The sequence below is a fragment of the Pelecanus crispus genome, chromosome 2, assembly GCF_030463565.1.
Source record: "Pelecanus crispus isolate bPelCri1 chromosome 2, bPelCri1.pri, whole genome shotgun sequence".
NCBI lineage: Eukaryota > Metazoa > Chordata > Aves > Pelecaniformes > Pelecanidae > Pelecanus > Pelecanus crispus.
Genome location: NC_134644.1, coordinates 17,916,237 through 17,935,517, shown reverse-complemented (window position 1 = coordinate 17,935,517; position 19,281 = coordinate 17,916,237). Strand labels below are relative to the sequence as shown.

The following is a 19,281-nucleotide window of genomic DNA, read 5'->3' as shown; positions in this document are numbered from 1 at the left end:
CCCGGGCCGGCCAGTTAGGTTTGCTCCCTCACGCCAGAGCAGGCAACGGCCCGCTCTCACACGCCTCGGCGGCACCATCGGCCCTTCCCGGCCAGGGAAACGTCGTGCCCGTCACCCGGGGCGGCCCGGGGCCTGGCGGCCGCTCCGCGCCAGACGGAGGCAGGCTGAGCCTCGCCGGCCGCCGTCGAAGGCGGCGCACGGCGCCTGCGCGGAGGCTGCTGCCGGCGCGGCGCTGCCCGGTCATGGCGCACCGCGCGGGCGGACGGGCGCTCTCCCTGCTGCAGGGCCGCCTGCGCCTCCCGGGCCCGGCGGCGGCGGCCGGCGGCTGCGCGGGCCCCGGGCAGGCCCGCCTCGGCTCCTCCGGCGCCGCGGTGCAGAGGGCGCCGCAGGCAGCCGGCGCCGCGGAGGCGGGTGAAGGTAAGGGTCGCCGGGCCGCGTTCCCCTCAGGGCCCGGCTGCCGTGTGGGACCGGGGCGGCACGGCTGTTTCTCCCGGCGGGCGGTGCGGTCCGCCGAGGGCGTGGGGAGGGGAATGGCCGCCTGTCGTGTTTGCGGCGGGCGGTTCGGCTCCGGGAGAGGATCCGGGGCACCAGCGGCCTCCCGGGCGTGATGTGCTCCGGGGAGCCCCCGCCGGGAGGCATCCGGGCGGCAGCGACCGGCCTCTGCTTTCCCGGCCCTGGCGCCAGGGTGCGGTCCAGGAGCCCAGAATCCGCTCTTACTGTCGAGGACTTGGTTTGTTAAATGTAGATATCGGCTAGAGGTAAACGAAGTGCCAGTGGTTATCCTGAGAGACCCCCTTAAAAAGACATAGGAAGCGTTTGATGGAAGCCGTGTCTTTGGTACAAGGCAAGAACCAGTGAGGACTGCCCCTTGTTGATGTGCTGAGTTGGGTGTACCGCACAACTTACAGTTAATGCATTTGTGAGCCTGAGGCATGTGCTTCTACTTATGTTCATGTTTCAGAGCTCGAAAAACATTAGGTAGCAACTTTTTTTTTTAAAAAAAAAGAAGATCAGACTGTATTTTCACAGTTTCACAAAACCAGCAGTCTTTGCTGTTCATATCCCTGTGCTAACAAATATGCAGCAAATTGGATTAAGGAACAATTCCCGATTTCAGTTAATCGTTCTTGTTTTGGTGTATAAATTAAGTCATTAGTCTCATCTGGTTTGCTGTATGGCTACGTGAATGCTTGCATTACCATCAGCGTGCAGAGGGCAGCATTAGAATATGTACGAGCACCATGTGGAGGATGGGGTTGTTTCTTCCAGCAGCAGCGCTGGTGTATACCTGTTTAAAATGATTGTGAAACTCTGGCACTAACTGGCAATGTTGTATGGGGCAGGGGAGAAAAGCAAAGCGGACTGCCTCGCATGCATTTAAAATGCTTACAGCCACCATTTGGATGTGGTCATCTGCATGTGCAATGCTTGGACTGTGTAAATGACAGCAGAGCCAGGAAGACATGCCAGAACACATCTTCTGCTATAGTAACTAAGCATGTACAGGTAGTAAATCAAGCAAGAATCACATCGCCACTCTGGCCTAATGCAGAGAGCTGTGGGAGTGAGAAGATCTGGGTTCATCTCCTGATTGTGTCACTTGTCCTTTGTGCATCTCAGTCACTTCACACTTCTCTGCCCCCACAGAAAACAGGATATTTATCATCTTCATAAAGTGCTGCTTTGGTCATCTGATGAAAAATGCTGTATAAAACTAAGCTATTGAAACAACTACATTGGGTATTTTTTATTTGCAAGCCTCTGTGAGAGCTCAATAAACTTGTAAAATAAAAGACTTGAGGCCACAATATCCTGTGGGTTCCTCAGAATAAAAAACATACCATAAAGATCTCTCTGTTGAATCTTGCTGTAGCAGATAGTAGCTGCAGGAAAATAACTGCGTGTTCTCGAGCTTCCCAGTCTGAATTCTAAATGGCAGTATTATCAGGTAGCAGCTTCACAGGCTCTGGTAATGTGATGTGGTCAATGGATTAGTTTGAGAGTTATGCAAGGAAGTGATTATGATTTCAAATTTGAGACGGGGCCCCTTTATTTGTATGCAATCAAGGACAAAGTTTCTGTGTTTCTGGATGTTCCAGCATGTCTCATTTCCATGTTGATTCTGTAGGCTGTCAGCAACAATGTAGATTGCTGGTAGTGTGGTGAGATATGACTGATCTGTGGGTTTATTGTAGTGGAGTAGATGGAAGTATGGTACTAAATGAAAATTTTGAGTAGGAGTTTACTGTAAAAGAAGGTGGTGAGTTGTAAAAATAAGCAAGTGTTGAATTGTTCCAAAGGTGAAAGTGCTGGTTTTGTGGTAGCCGAGAGAGATTATCTTTTCTGTGCGGCTTGCCAAAGGTCTAGCTTTGCCTCATACCCTAGCTGGTATTTCCAGACTTGTGTGTAGAGTCCGACTGTGTGTGATCAGTTTTTTGACGGTGAACGCCAGATCAAAGAAGAGCTAAGATTCCTTGTACCATCAAGCTTCCTGTGGCATCAAGGGAAGTTAGTATTGTTTTCTTCCTACGTTTCCTATTCCATATTCTTACGAATGTATGTATTTGTGAGAGCAATAGTTATCTTTGTGTCTTTCATTCATTCTTGATTGTTTTCTGTTTTGCTGTGACCCATTTAGACAGCCAAGGCAAACCTTTGTTCAGTTGTTCAATCCCAAAGGAGGAGATTAAGTGTACTAAAGTAAGTTTTAAATCTTTTTGTTTATGTAGAAAATCATTGATGCTTGTTTCTTCTCACAGATGCTGAAGTCAGTGTCAGAAAGAAGACATTCACTGAGGTTCAAACAGAACGGTTGGAGCAAGCAGAACGGACTGTTTTAATTAAGTGCCCACCAAAACTTAACGAAAAGAAATTATTGCAGTATTTATCCAGTCATGGAAACATTAACAGTCACTTCTTTTTTGAAAATCGTGTAAGTAATTAGCAATGTAAACTAAAATCTACACTTAGACAAAAAGAAATACTAGCATTTGGTCAAGGTCTCATACATGTAAGTTAAGCAAATTATATACAATTAATATATTACATTAGTTTTTACCTTTGTTAATGTTTACGAGTTGCTGAGCAACAGATTTTTATTCGTAAGTCAGCTAAGCAACACCTCCTCCAAGAGACAGATAGCAACCTGTTTTGCACTAAATCTTTGAAACTTTTCCATAGCACTGTTCATTGTTCTAACAATAGGGCTAACTTTTTTATGTGCTTCTTGAGCATTACAGTTGTGAAGATAAATAGATTTTAGAACGTTTATGTCTAGCACTTGCTGCCAAGAATAGCATATCTTAAATATTTTTGACGTCTTGTGAAAAAGTGTCTAAAAAGTGTCTGAAAAGTGTTGAGGTACAGAACCTAGCATTCAGCTTCAGGACTGTTGTATTAAACTGTCTCTACTCCCAGGAACATCTGAATAATATCAGTACAATCTGTTCAAGGCTTGTGTGCGTTCATCTAACCCTGTCTATTTCCATTCTTCATGTTTTAGGGTATCCATGCTTTAATAGAATTTTCTGAAAAGGACAGTATAGCCTCTTTGCAGGATGCTATTGGAATCCCAAGTGCTGCAGAGCATCATGTTGTCCCATTTAAATCTAGACTTTTTACTTTTATGCTGAAAAACCCAGTGAATCAAGCTGCTGAAGAGACCCCAGTTCACCTCTCTCCTCAGTCTCACATTCCAGTGAAAGAGCTTATTCAAAAGCTTTGTCATGCACATGATGTAAGTATAGGTTTCTAGATCTCTCTCAATTAAAAATGAACCACGTCTATTTCAGATTTGCAAGTGGTCATATACAATTTATAAAGCAATTTATTTCTGTTAAAATAAATAAAAAGTAACCCCCATTAGAATTTTGTGTGACTGGTTCTCCTACATCGAAATAAATGGATGAAATTAGTCATTTTAATTGTCAAAATAATTTCTTCTGTATGAAATAAACCTGTCTGAGATTTTAAAAAAAAAAATCTTTTAATTGCAATGATATTAAGTAGATGAAAATATATGCTAATAGATAGAAGATGGGTCATTGTATTTTTACAATGTTTATTTTCTTAACTAGATAAGCAGTCAGATGTACATTCTACTGAATGAATATCAGCTTACAGAAGAAAATATCAAGCTGCGATTTCTGGCCTGTTCTCTGGTTCGGGATTTCACACGTGCATATTTTCCAGACAGCACGGTAAAGCCATTTGGCTCTTCAGTCAACACCTTTGGCAAACTGGGATGTGATGTGGACATGTTTCTGGACTTCCATGATATACAAAAGCATGCTACAAAAATGGTAAGATTATGCTGTGCATCATCAGTCTGTTGGATTTCTTCAACAGAGCAGCTCATTTGCTGTTTTACACACAGGAATTAGTTTGTTTATACTTAGGTTTTACATGAGTTCGTACTATAGACTGTGAACAAGTTTATTTGAAGACTTTCAAAAGCTGGAAGTGACATGAAAGAGATCTTCCTTGCAATAGGAAGAAAATGATTTGGTGTTTACGTAGACTTTGTACTGTCAAGGTGAATTTCACTGTGGAAAAAACTCTCTCATCCTCTGAAATTGATTTGGCAATGTCAGACCTTCCCATCCTACTGTTGGGTTTTCTTCTCTGGAGCTACTGGGCTTCATCCATGCTTTTTTAAAGCTTGGCTTTGACTTTTAGGGTCCCCCGTGTTCTGAAGCGTAATAATCTTGCGCATGTGTGTACATGTGCATTTTGGGAGGGTTATCAGGTTCTTTTCCTTAAAGAGGTGACTTCATGCTACAGAAAAGTTACTGAATTATGTGCTGGGGTGCATATATATACACATAGGAGTGTGTGGAGGTGTGAAAGTTTAAGACTTCCTGGGATAGTTTTGGTGAATAGTTGCAGGTGGCACATGTTCATGTTTGTGGTGTCTGTCCAGAGAAAATTACCATGTTAACAGCACTTGATTTTCATTGTGAAGGGAATAGTTGGCTTACTCCTGAAAGGAACCTGAGGATAAGCTGGTATATGAACTGTAGGTGTTTTGGGGACCAGGACCCAGGAGTAGAACAGAAACTGAGCCAGATCAATGATGCAGATATTTCCATTATCAGACTTTCCATAAGATAGTTCATAATTATTTGAATGCCTCATTGATAATACAACAGTAAGCACCAAGACAAGTGGTGATTACTGAGCAAGTGTAGAGGCTTGAAATTGAAATACACTCACTTGAATTTGCTGACCACAGTACAGAATTTGGATCAATACATTGAGAAGTTGGAGGGTTACAAGACTTCAGTAAGCAATACTCATTCAACAGTATTCCCTTTTTCATGCATGTATTAAATTTCATCTTAATTGTGTCTTAACCCACACTACGATTCGGAAGTCTGCACTATGTAACTAAGTTCATGTGTTTAGTGTTGGGATTTGGGCAGCTCCAAGTCATAATGGTTATTTAGAGTAGGTTGCATCTTAGTCCTTGTGTGTGTAGACATAAAGAATGGGAAAGGACTAGACAAGGCATTTTTGGAAGGGTCTTGCCTCTGGCTGCTGTTTTTTGACTGTGGACAGTGTAAATGTCCTTTTGGATTGGAAAATGAAATATCAAAGAGACAGATAAGAATCAGGATAGGAAGAAGGGAAAGTTGGATCAGAAATGTGCTGTGGAGATGCTGGGATTCTTCATGGATTCTGAATGGGTAATTAAGCAAGTGATTCTGGTGTTTTGGAAACTTTTATTTGTATGCTGACAGGAAGTTTGGGGAAAACTAGCTTTGGGTGTTTTTTGTTTTCCTTATGTATTGGGTTTGCATGGCAAGGTTTTGGTAGCGGTGGGGGGGCTACATGGGTGGCTTCTGTGAGAAGCTGCCAGAAGCTTCCCCTGTGTCTGATAGAGCCAGGGCCAGATGGCTGCAAGACAGACCTGCTGCTGGCCAAGGCTGAGCCCATCAGTGATGGTGGTAGCGCCTCTGGGATAACATATTTAAGAAGGGGGGGGGGGGGGGGGGGGAAACAAACAATGGGACACAAACTGCAGCTGGAGTGAGGAGTGAGCATATGTGAGAGGAACAACTCTGCAGACCCCAAGGCCAGTGAAGCAGGAGGGGCAGGAGGTGCTCCAGGCGCCGCAGCAGAGATTCCCCTGCAGCCCCTGGTGCAGCCCCTGGTGAGGCAGCTGTGCCCCTGCACTCATGGAGGCCCACGGGGGAGCAGAGATCCACCTGCACCCGGGGAGGAGCCCACGCCGGAGCAGGGGGATGTGCCCAAAGGAGGCTGTGACCCCGTGGGAAGCCCGCGCTGGAGCAGGCTCCTGGCAGGACCTGTGGGCCCGTGGAGTGAGAGGAGCCCACGGTGGAGCAGGTTTGCTGGCAGGGCTTGTGACCCCGTGGGGGACCCACGCTGGAGCAGTCTGCTCCTGAAGGGCTGCACCCCGTGGGAGGGACCCACGCTGGAGCAGTTTGTGAAGAACTGTAGCCTGTGGGAAGGGCCCACGTTGGATAATTTTGTGGATGACTGTCTGATGTGGGAAGGACCCCACGCTGGAGCAGGGGAAGAGTGTGAGGAGTCCTCCCCCTGAGGAGGAAGGAGCGGCAGAGATGATGTGTCATGAACTGGCTGCAACCCCTATTCTCTGTCCCCCTGCACCGCTTGGGGGGAAGAGGTAGAGAAAATTGGGAGTAAAGCTGAGGCAAGGAAGAAGGGAGGGGTGGGGGAAAGGTGTTTTAAGATTTGGGTTTTTTTCTCATTACCCTACTCAGTTGGGTAATAAGATTGGTAATAAATTAAACTGACTTTCCCCAAGTTGGGACTGTTTTGCCCGTGACAGTAATTGCTGAGTGATCTCCCTGTCGTTACCTCAACCTATGAGCTTTCGTTATATTTTCTCTTCCCTGTCCAGTTGAGAAGGGGAGTGATAGAATGGCTGTATGGTATTTAGCTGCCTGCTGGGTTAAACCACAACACCTCAAAAAAAAAAAAAAAAAGATTGACAATGGGCTTAAGCTTTTGAAGATCGAAAATTCACTCAGTTTTTCAGTATAATTTGTATATTGCCATATACTTTATTTTTAAAGAAATATCCCTTTGAATGTATATAGTTTTTAGTATTACCACAGTGATCAAACACAATGGAAGCAAATATGTCAGCTGAAAAGTAGGATCCTTGTGCATCTGTGGGAAGTGTTAAAATCTAGGAACCCTTTACATTTAAACAGTAAAGTTGCCTCTTAAATTTTGAGGGAAACATCTTTGAAGTACAAAATGTCTGTCTTCAAAGCATGTTCTGTAGCTAGCTGTTTTCTTCAGTATTCATTCTCTGTAGAAATAGAAGTCTTATTGTGAACTTCAGACTTATTCGATGATGGATGGGGGTACTAGCAGTTGTGATTACTTGTGGATGGTTGACAGAATTATTACTGTGGGGATGCTGCAGAATTATTACTGTGGGGATTAAGCCAGCAGGCATAATCTCTGAGCGTATGTCTTTAAGTTACATGACAGGTTAATAGGCTGCGTGGCACACTTACAGAGTCATAGAATAGTTTGGGTTAGAAGGGACCTTTAAAGGTCATCCAGTCTACCCCCCCTGCAATGAGCAGGGACATCTTCCGCTAGATCAGGTTGCTCAGAGCTCTGTGCAACCTGACCTCGAATGTTTCCAGGAATGGGGTATCTACCACCTCTCTGGGCAACCTGCTCCAGTGTTTCACCACCCTCACTGTAAAAAATGTATTCCTTACATCTAGTGTAGATCTACCTCTATTAGCTTAAAACCATTATCCCTTGTCCTATTGCAACAGGCCCTGCTAAAAAGTTTGTCCCCATCTTTCTTGCAAGCCCCCTTTAAGTACTGAAAGGCCACAATAAGGTCTCCCTGGAGCCTTCTCTTCTGTAGGCTGAACAATCCCAGCTCTCTCAGCTTGTCCTCATGTGAGAGGTGTTCCATCCCTCTGATCATTTTTGTGACCTTCCTGTGGACCCACTCCAACAGGTCCATGTCTTTCCTGTGCTGAAGGTTCCAGAGCTGGACACAGTACTCCAGGTGAGGTCTCACCAGAGCAGATAGAGGGGCAGAATCACCTCCCTTGACCTGCTGGCCACGCTTCTTTTGATGCAGCCCAGGATATGGTTGGCTTTCTGGGCTGTGAGCGCACATTGCTGGCTTATGTCCAGCTTTTCATACATGAGTACCCCCAAGTTCTTCTCCGCAGGGCTGCTCTCAATCCTTTCATCCCCCAGCCTGTACTGATACCGGGGTTTGCCCTGACCCATGTGCAGGACCCTGCATTTGGCCTTGTTGAACCTCATGAGGTTCACACAGGCCCACTTCTTGCGCTTGTCCAGATCCCTCTGGATGGCATCCCGTCCCTCAGGCATGTCAACCACACCACTCAGCTTGGTGTCATCTGCAAACTTCCTGAGGGTGCACTCAATCCCACTGTCCATGTCATTGATGAAGATACTGAACAGTACTGGTCCCAGTATGGACCCCTGAGGAACTCCACTTGTCACTTAGACTCTGTGTGGTGCAGTAAGGCTTTTGTCTTGTGTGCAAGCACAGTCTTTATGTGCTAAACATGATGATCTTGTTGGTTTTGTTGAAATTTTGGAGCACTAAAATGTGGGTATATCTGTTGTATCAATGTGAAAGTATGTACAAAAATAAGGTACGTTAGAGCATTGTCCTGTAAAGGAGCATAAAAATCATTAGTGCAACTCTTGTGTCTCGATCTAAGCGTAGTCAAAATGGGAGACTAAGGTGCCAGCACCTAGAGAGCTTCATACTTTGGAGGTGTGGTGGGTTAACCTTAGCTGGCCTCCAGCTGCCCACCCAGTTGCTCTCTCACTCCCTGTCGTGGTTTAGCCCCAGCCAGCAACTAAGCACCACGCAGCCGCTCGCTCACTCCCCCTACCCCGATGGGATGGGGGAGAGAATCGGAGGAGTAAGAGTGAGAAACACTCCTGGGTTGAGATAAGAACAGTTTAATAATTGAAATAAAGTAAAATAGTAATGCTAATAGTAACAGTATAATAATGATAATAATAATAATGATACACGAAGCAAGTGATGCACAATGCAATTGCTCACCACCCGCCGACCGATACCCAGACAGTTCCCGAGCAGCAATCCCTGCTCCCCGGCCACCCCCCCCCCCAGTTTCTATACTGAGCATGACGTCATATGGTATGGAATAGCTCTTTGGTCAGTTTGGATCAACTCTTCTGGCTGTGCCCCCTCCCAGTTTCTTGTGCAGCTGGCAGAGCATGGGAAGCTGAAAAAGTCCTTGACTAGCATAAGCAGTACTCAGCAACAACTAAAAACATCAGCATGTTATCAACATTCTTCTCCTACTAAATCCAAAACACAGCACTATGCCTGCTGCTAGGAAGAAAATTAACTCTATCCCAGCCGAAACCAGGACACTCCCCATGTCCTCAGCAGGATGGGGGAGAAAATAAGATGAAGCAGCTCGTGGGTCGAGATCAGGGCAGAGAGATCACTTACCAATTACCATCATGGGCAAGACAGACTCACTTTATTGCCAGTTAATAACAGAGTAGCATAGTAAGAAATAAAAAAAACAAAATTAAAAACACCTTCCCGCCACCCCCACTTCTTCCCAGGCTTAACTTCACTCCTGACACTTCTACCTCCTCCCCACAAGTGGCGCAGGGGGATGGGGAATGGGGGTTTCAGTCAACTTGCAGCAGCTTTGTGTCTGCTGCTCTCTCCTCCTCATGCTGTTCCCCTGCTCCAGCCTGGGGTCCCTCCCGTGGGCTGCAGCTCTTCAAGAACTGCTTCAGCATGGGTTCTTCCCATAGGGTACAGTCCTTCAGGAATGGACTGCTCCAGTGTGGATTCCCCACGGGGTCAGAGGTCCTGCCAGGAAACCTGCTCCGGCATGGTCTCCTCTCCATGGCCTGCAGCTCCTGTCAGGAGCCTGCTCTTGCATGGGTCTCCACAGGCTGCAGCTTCCTTCAGGGCATATGCACCTGCTCCAGTGTGGGGTCCTCCCTGGGCTGCAGGGTGGATATCTGCTCCACCGTGGACCTCCATGGGCTGCAGGAGGACAACCTGCATCACCGTGGTCTTCTGGGGAATCTCTGCACCAGTGCTTGGAGCACCTCCTTCTCCTCCTTCACTGACCTTGGTACCTGCAGGGCTGTTGCTCTCACATTTTTCTCCTCTCCCAGCTGCTGCACAGCATTTTTTACCCTTTCTTAAATATGTTATCACAGAGGTGCCACCAGCATCGCTGATGGGCTCAGCTTTGGGCAGCAGCAGGTCTGTCTTGGAGCCGGCTGGAACGGGCTCTCCAACATGAGGAGCAGTTTCTGGTGTCTTCTCACAGAAGCCACCCCTGTAGCCCCCCCGCTACCAAAACCTTGCCACATAAACCCAATACAGCAGGAAAATAAGATGTTGGGTGTATCTCCTGTAATAGGCAACAGACAATACTTCAGAGGGAGGCAAAAGTCTCATATAGTTGGCAGTGTGATTCATAGGGGTAATGCTATTCTTCCTGGCAAACTGTTACTAGTATACATGAGTTGACTGTCTTAGAACAAGTGAAAACAAGGGGAGGTAGCTTCAGTTATAAGATGACATAGCGGTAGTGGAAAGGCTATCTTCTGATTTCTGCACTGTTGCAGCCTTTCAGCAGGTACCAGCAATGGAGGAGGACTGAGCATTTCGGCACCTATTTACATCAAATAACGTTTTTTGAGTCTTATGGGCAACTGATTACTGATTGTGAGTTAAAAAAGCTGCAAAAGTGGGAGCATCCTTTACCGAGAATGGGTTACCAATACAGTGTTTCAGCACAGATACGTCGTTTTTAACATGTGGGCAGTTTGGGAGATGTGAATGACTTAAAACAGTCCTGTGATACTTTGAGAGTAACAGTTTTTGCGTTAAAACAGTTATGCTTCTTGCTAAGGGTGCTGTATCAGTTTACCCCAAAGTAATAGTTTATCTACATTTGCTGTTTTGAGCAACATGGCAAGAATAGGGGGAGAACCACAGGGTTGGAGCAAGCTATCAGTACTTCACCCCGCCCCAGCTGACACCAAAGCTATATATGAAGGTTCTGTCAATTATTAGAGGAGTGTCTGTTTTATCATTACAAAAAAAGTCTTCATCCAGCTTCTGGGATACACTGAGCTGCTGCCTGGGAAGGCACATTGTGATTTTTGTCACAAACATAAAGGTCCGAATACCAGCATACCTACCAGTCAGCCGAGTCCCCATCTTTTTCTTTCCTGTTACCTTCCTCAGTATTGATAGTTACAGACTCCTTTCGCTTTGAGCCAGCGCTGCTGTAGCATGCAGCTACACAGCCAAATGGGATCAGGGACCTCTGTCCTGGTATGTCCAAACACACACGCTGGCTGGAGAACTGTTGGCAAGAGGAGAGCAGGAACAGTCACCTCAGTGACTGCCGGAGCGACTCAGAAATTCAGCACCTACAGTGAGTTTGTGAGAAAGGTTGTGAGGTCCGTAACTTCTGAATTGTTTCACCTATCTGTGAGTGCATGCTTTCTTTGCACTAACCTGGTGACAACAAAAGTAACCTCCTCTGTGTCTCAAAGGACTAGGTAGGTAATGCTGTTTGTATAGTATGCATTCAACCATGACATGTTCTAAAGGGGAGGATAAGTCAGTGTCCAGTATTGGATTAGCAAGCAAAATTAGCTGAGGCTTAAAAACAGAGACTATAAAGTGAACAGAGATTTCATAGGTATGAAGTTATTTTATTGAGGTACAAACTACAAATATGACAATTCAAAATACAAAGACCTACAGGAAAATTCATGTCTGATGTTGTCAGAATACATCTCCATGGTTTTTTTTATTTGTCAGAAAAACTGTATCTGATGTGAAGTGATTAAGTCTTACAGAAGTTTATCTTAATTTGGAAGGATTAAGTAATTTGCATGCTAAAATTTTAATTTTTTTTTTAAAATGAAAAAGACATTTTCCTTTACACTGCTACTTGATTCACTACTAACACATTGTTCTTTGAGGATTTGAAACGGAATTACAGGTGGTTTGAAATTAACGGTGGTTTGGTTAGTTTTGCACCTCTTTAATTTAATTGTATGCTCCTCTTTTCAGTCAAAGCATCTATGCTCTCTTAGGAATTCCAGAATTACTTGTTTTAGGCAACAGTGAGATGTAGTAGTATTATACCCTCATCTGAACAAGTAACTTTACAGTAAGTTGATCACTATTAACCTGGAAAAATTGAATCACTGAAAAAGAATGTAAAAGAGAAAGCAATATGGTTTTACCTTTTTTAAGGTCTGTGGGCTGCTTTGAATAATTCTTGTCTTTCAGTCTCTACTTGTAGAAACTCCTTTGCAAATTGTTGTAGTCTTTCAGAAATATTCTTAAATGTCTCTGGTTCCAGAGCTAACAGTTTACTTTTACAAATCTTTGTTAGAAAAAAGGTCCCTTTGAAATGGAATATCAGATGAAAAGACTACCATCAGAAAGACTAGCAACTCAGAAAATTCTTTCTGTGATTGGTGATTGCCTTGATAATTTTGGTCCTGGATGTGTGAGTGTACAGAAGATACTCAATGCTCGCTGCCCGCTGGTGAAATTTTCCCATCAAGCGACAGGATTCCAGTGTGATCTGTCAGTGAGCAACAGGTGAGACCTGGTTTTAAAAAGTTTAGGAAGAATGCTAATGAAAACTGTTTAGTCTACTCCTTTCTGTGTTCTTAACAAACGTGAATGTTGGCTCTGAAAGTAAAAAGGATATTTTTGACTTCTACAACTTAGGTTTTAATGTGCTTAAGATATCTTTCTCCAGCATAGGAAATACTTCCTAGCTGAGACTGAAGACTTGAAAACCCCTCTATACAATAAGGTTGGCTTATAAGGAATTGAAACAAGACAATGTTGGTTAGTCATTACTTCCCTTCATGTATATGGGTATATGCACAGCTTTCTTTTGATTGCTTTTCAGATTAAGCAGCTCCATTGTGTTCATTTTTGGTGATTGGGCTTCTAGTTATTTTGGTGTCCTTTTTCTCTTCTTAAGGGCCTGCATACACCTGTTTGCTGGCAAGGTATCTTGAATGCTAAATTAATTCACTGCATCAGAAAACAGAGTCTGAAGTGTTACTGTCATTTAGGACCTTTCACAGCAGTGCCCAATAGAGGGAGCAGGCTTCTTAGAAATACCTCTCTTTGCATCTGTTTTTCCTCTTCCAGCTTGCTCTCATTTGGTTGATAGTAAACCATATAATTTGTTTTGCTGTCACTTATTTTATTAAGAAATACCCACCTTTGTCCCGTATACATCTGTAGCCCTGGCTACAGGGCTATTATGGTAGGTAATAGAAAATGAGTTACTAACCCTTTTCATTGTTGTTAGGGAATAGTAAAATATGAGTGATTATCTTTCAGAATACTTTTGGTATGACTTTTAGTGCAGATTTTTGTGATTTGTCTATGTCAGATACAATCAGATCCTAGACTGAATTTTCTAAATTACCCAAAGTTCTGTTTAAGAATATGCAGGAGTTGTTAAGGCAGTACTGAGCAAAAGTCTTACAATAAAATTACTTTAGTATATGCAGCCACAGTGAAAGACAGCATGCAGTTCTGTGCAGACTTCCTTGTAATTCTCTGCTGATGGTTTGGCAGGTGGGGACTGTGTGTGTTGTCATATTATCATTTGGAGTAATAACAAACCTCTGTGGACCTAAGGAAGCACTTCACAGTTGAAATTTTAGAAGTCTAGGTTTTACAAAACTTTGACATGGTAAACTTCCCCAAAATGCCATGGTGGATTGTTAGAAGAATTCGGTGCAAGATGGGGAGTAAAAGCTCCTGCAACTGTAGTTCAACAAGCACTTTAGACTAAAACTGACCCCAAAGTAAGTTTTGCTCTCACATCGTGCTTCCATTTTTCTTCTGCTTTTTCTTGCCCTCCCATTTGTACACTACATGAATGTTTGTATGACCATATTATGAAGCAGATCAAAAACTGATCCATCTGAAAATCTTTATCCTTCCAGATTAGTTGTTTTTTCAGCAGGACTAAATATTAGTCATTTGAAGATTACCAAACTGAGTTGTTCTGCAGATTTCATTGTGTCTCTGCGCTTCATGTATTATTCAGTTCATTATTTTATTACTTTTTAGATTAAAGTTGTAAAAGAAGTTCTAGTTGTATTTTATGATATATTAGGATAGAGATATTATCTAATGTACCTCAAAGGCAATTGTGGCTAAATTATGTTTTTCGCCTTGATTCTGCACAGTTTCACTCCTGAATACTTGATGGTGTTTTTTTGTTTTTGTTTTCTCCCACGGTGATGTGGAACAAGGAAACAGGAAACAGTGCAGATGCAGTATTATTATTTACCTGTAACTGTATCCTTCTTACTATGGAAAACTGCCAGGTATTTAATCCTGGACAATTTCAGGCATTCTCTTCTTTTTTTTTTTTCCAAATGCATAAAAGTGAAATGTGTTTTTTTTATGGATATCCTCTTCCTTTATAACTGATGCTCTAGGGTTGAACACCTAACACTTCATCTGGTACTTCACAATTCTCTCATTATTTACATGTCTCTTACTTTTCATTTCTTCCTCAGCATTGCTGTAAAAAGTTCAGAACTCTTATATATCTATGGCTGTCTTGATTCCCGCGTAAGAGCACTAGTGTTCAGTGTACGATGTTGGGCCCGTGTTCATGGACTTACAAATAGCGTTCCTGGTACCTGGATTACTAACTTCTCTCTAACCATGATGATCATGTTTTTTCTGCAAAAGAGATCACCACCTATCATTCCAACGCTAGACCAACTTAAAGAACTGGCAGGTAAGGACAGCTGTTTATGTGTTTATTGAAGTGACTTTCACATTTGTTTTCTCTAAAGTGATGAATAAACCCAAGCAATTTCTTTATGCTCTCAAATAGTAATGCATATTATGTGTGCCTTAAGTTTGAGGGAATACACAAGTTGTACCTGTATTTTTTTTGTGAAAACAATGCATTTTTAAAGGCAAAATAAATCAATTTTCAATACAATACTAAATTCTATTTAGAGGGATTAGGCTTGTTCTATGCATTGGATAATGAAAAGTAACGTATTTGCTCAATGCTCCCTTGATGGCTGTTTTTTGTTTATTTTGTAGTTTGTTTTTTAGAAAACTTGTAGGGTCTCAAATGTCTGCAGTTGTTAAGGATTTTGTGCAGACTGATATGTATTGTTTTATAGATAACAAATGTTTAAAAGAAAGGCTGTATTTTTTCCTCACAATTTGTAGTATCCTTGAGACTGTTCAGGCCATCTGCAAATAATTCTTATATCTTCGCAAACAAGCTGTTCTGGCTGTTTCATACATAGCTTTCAGGGTGTATTATCTTCAATAAATCTAATGAAAGCAAAGAGAATGACACCCCAAGTTCTTGATTCCTCACTTGTGCCTTCTGCTTTCTTGGAAGCTTTGAGTGCTTTGAGTAGAGAAAAAAGTCTGTGTTCAGTTGCTTTAAAATCAGTTTAAACATTTCCATCAGAATTCTATAGAATTTCTATACATAAACCAAAATGCCTGTCCTGAAATCTTGCAAGAATATTCCTAACTCTTTTAAGTTTTGCAGAAAAAGGCAGTGGACACCTTGGGTCTGATTTTTTTTGAAACCATCATGTAGGTTTTAACCTCAGAGATTTGTGCTGTTTAGTGTATAATAAAGCTCTGTATGCAGAGATAATCAGGTTTGTTACTTAAAAGAAGTAACTTCAGATATACAAAGATGTCATATACCTTATTCTTGTAGGTTTTTGAAAATATGCCATTTACCCATGCTTCTTTTCCTTTGCCTGTCCATAGACATTTTTCTTTTAAATCTTAACCACTTAAGTTGAATCCTAACCTGAAAGTTCACTTGTGAACTCCTAATTTGATTTACTTAATATGATAGCATTCAATGAATTCAGTCATGTCTGTTTTCTGACTTTTATTAAATACAATGGCATTTTATTGTTTATCACTTCAAAATATGCCCGCAATTTTTGTTTCAGATGAAAAAGACAAGCATGTAATTGGAGGATACGATTGCTCATTTCTTAGTGATTTAAGCAAGATTAAACCTACAAAAAATACAGAAACACTTGGTAGGTAAATCTTCATCAATTTTTTTTTTTTTTTTAATTTTTATGAGCATATTGAAAATAAACTTTTCCTTAATGTTACTGATGTCTGTTTTTCTTTCCCGTAGATGTATTGTTGGGTGACTTTTTTGAATATTTTGGAAACTTTGATTTCAGAAGGAATTCCATAAATCTTCGAAAGGTAAATGAATTTTAATCTCTCATCGTTATCACTTGAATTTCTCTGTCTGCCGTTTGAAAAAGTACATATGCTAAGCAACAATTCTGTCATTTTTAATTGTATATGCAAAGTACATTTAAATTGGTTATATCCAGAAACTGAGTCCTTTCTGTGAAGGAAGAGAGTTTTCCTCTCGGAGCCTAGTCACTTACAGCACCATTAAGAACATTTACAGTGTCACTACTTGGAGATGTTGGAAAGCACAACTCTGATGCTAAGCCTGTATGATTTTTCTTAAAAACCCTATAATAAAAGTGGCAGTTTTAAAAAGTAGAAGCTATTTTGCTTCTGTGAGAGGAAAGCTTTTAAAATGTCATGATACATGTCACAGCAAAAGTCTATGACAAACCCTGTACTTCAACAGGCTTTGCATTTAAAGTTGGGAATCCAGACCCAAACAGTGTCTGCATTAAAACTTACAACTGAGTTCTGAAACTTGCTTTTGGCACTTGAATTTTCTATTGCAGTTTGTATCAGCCTACAGTAAGCGTACTTACAACTCAGTAAGCATGACAGGTAACATGATCATTGTGTGCTTGCCAGGAGGTCTGCGCTATCATTTTGGTTTACTTTATATGTTTAAGTCATGCTATTTATTGATGTGTGTGTGCGTGTGTGCAAGTATACTAGAAATATATATAAATATAACTACCTTAACTCACACCTATTCCTGCTGGGCTGCTTACATGATGGGGGTTTCAGTGCCATGTTGCTGTGTGGTCACTCTTGTTTGTGTTCTGTTTCTTACTTGGGCACTGTGGATTACTGGCATAAGAGTTCTTTTTGCCACTGCAGGTTGATCCTAGAAACTAATTCATTAAGGTGGAGAACTTGTGTTTGCCATTAAGCCTTAAAAAAGGCAAGCAAAAACATACACAGGTTGGAGCCTGAGCTAGTCAAGGGAAATGTCTGTGCTGCCGATGTTTTCCTGTTTAACTAGTCAGTCGTTTTGGCCCTGGGTCAAGAGTACATAGCATGTACGTGGACACTTCCTGGACTAGCATTAGCTGGTAAGCTCCTGCTAGAGCTTGCAGTGGAAGGCTTACAGAGGTTCTGTAATACAGAGCAGGTCAGCTAAGGAGCAGTGGTAAGCACTGAGATGGAAGTGCATTTAAATAGCAAACTACATAGTTGTCAACAACTTGTGTTGTTGTGCCAAGTGCCCAAAAGTGGACCATGACCTGAATAGTTCTGTACTTAAAAGACAGACTGAACAGAGAGGAATTTCAGCCAAGGCAGTAATCTTGTTTTGTTATACTGGCTCTTAATGAGGACTGTGAGAGGAACGGTTTGAGCCGTTTAAGTGCTTGTAGTAGTTTATAAAACTGGGCTATGCAGGTTAATATGACACACTCATACTGTCCATACACAAATGGGGATAGGAGTAGGAGGTTGCAATGAGTGAGGTCTGAGGTTTGTGGAAAAGCAAATGGGAGAGTGGCCAAAAAGACAGGCTGAGCTGTAGTTGTGTGTTCTTTGCCTTGAAGGAAATCTAAGCTCAATGTGGCAAGGAAAACCACCACTAAGAGGATTCAGAGAACAGGATTCATACAGTCAGGTTGACAGGAAAATTAACTTGATTAATAATGACTTTTTTTTTTTTTTGGCAAAAGTTCTCTACAAGGTCAAAATACTTTTAATACTAATGTAATAAGTCAAGTGATTTGTTGCTTGCTCAGCCTATAATACATATATGCAACTTTGGCTTTTTCTTTACACTGTCTGCAGGGAAAGGAAGTAAATAAACCTGAGTCGTCTCCTCTTTATATCTGGAATCCCTTTGAGCAAGACCTTAATATCAGCAAGAATGTTAATCAGCCACAGCTGGAGAAATTTGTAGCTATGGCCAGAGAAAGTGCCTGGATTTTACAGAAGGAAGATAAAACTCAGCGAATGATCAGTAAAGAGCCTTGGGGACTGGCAGCCCTACTGATACCATTTGGAAAAAGTAATCCCAGCAAGATGAAGAATAGGATGAAAGGAATAGGAAGTGAAACAATCAGAAGCCTCTTGGACTCTTTAAAGTTAAATAATGCAAACAGTCTACAAAAAGCAGTGGGAAAGTGACTTTCAGCACAGAGACACAGTAGCTGATATTCTGTTTTAGGAATTGAATGTGACACACAGTCTGAAGAACATTACTTTTAATATTTCTGGGATGGTGAAATGGGGAGTCAAATGACCTCTGTTTTCCATTGTGATGCTTTTTGTACAGGTCTGCTTTCTTTCTGTACATTTTTCTCGTCCTTACTCTTCACTTTTCCATCTGTTTTGTGAATGAAGAGCATTCAAATGCAAGTTTTACAGATACATTTTGGAAGCAGCCATCAGTTGAGCACTCTAAAAAAAAAAAGAAGAAAAAGACTGACAGGAGCAGCATGGGAAGAAGCCTTTGGGAATTCTGTTGACTAACATACAAATGATAGGCTAAGTAAAAGCTCAAGAAACAACTACCTTTCAGTGAAACCACGGTTTAAAAGAAGATGAATGTTAGAACCATTGCTTCCATTCCAGTCATGTTCTGGAAGCCAGTAAAACCAAAGTGCATGTATCTATTTTTGCAGTTGTTTTCCATTCATGTAGACAGTGCCAAGACAAAATAAAGAGAATGGCATTAGATAGTAGGGTTTGCAGTTTCATAAAGCATTGCTCTCTGAGGGTAGTGCAACTGTTTTGTGCTGGAAAAGTGGTTTTGCTCTTGTGTTTACCACCTGATCTCAAATTTCTTCAGTCAGCTTTCTTTTATTTTCTGTACCCATAGGACTGGTTCCCACCCACGCTTGTATATACACTCACATTTCTCATTTTGCCTTCAACTTCACTTTAAACCTGCATTTCAGGTTCAGGCAGGGGCTTTTGCATGCCCTGCTTGCCTCCTCCCTCTTCTGAAAGTTCCAGCCTGCTAGGCGACACCAAGCCTTCCTCTCACTGTCCTT

General features: G+C 42.3%; 1 protein-coding gene across 1 annotated transcript; it reads left to right on the top strand.

Annotated features, from left to right (window-relative positions):
* The first annotated feature begins 242 nt into the window (after positions 1-242).
* MTPAP (mitochondrial poly(A) polymerase) lies at positions 243-18,455 on the top strand. The gene is made up of 9 exons (XM_075705612.1): positions 243-417; positions 2,760-2,932; positions 3,503-3,736; positions 4,077-4,301; positions 12,435-12,646; positions 14,605-14,831; positions 16,036-16,128; positions 16,233-16,306; positions 18,074-18,455. The coding sequence occupies exons 1-9, from the start codon at positions 243-245 to the stop codon at positions 18,410-18,412; spliced, it is 1,752 nt and encodes a 583-aa protein (XP_075561727.1). The 3' UTR covers positions 18,413-18,455.
* The last annotated feature ends 826 nt before the right edge of the window (positions 18,456-19,281 follow it).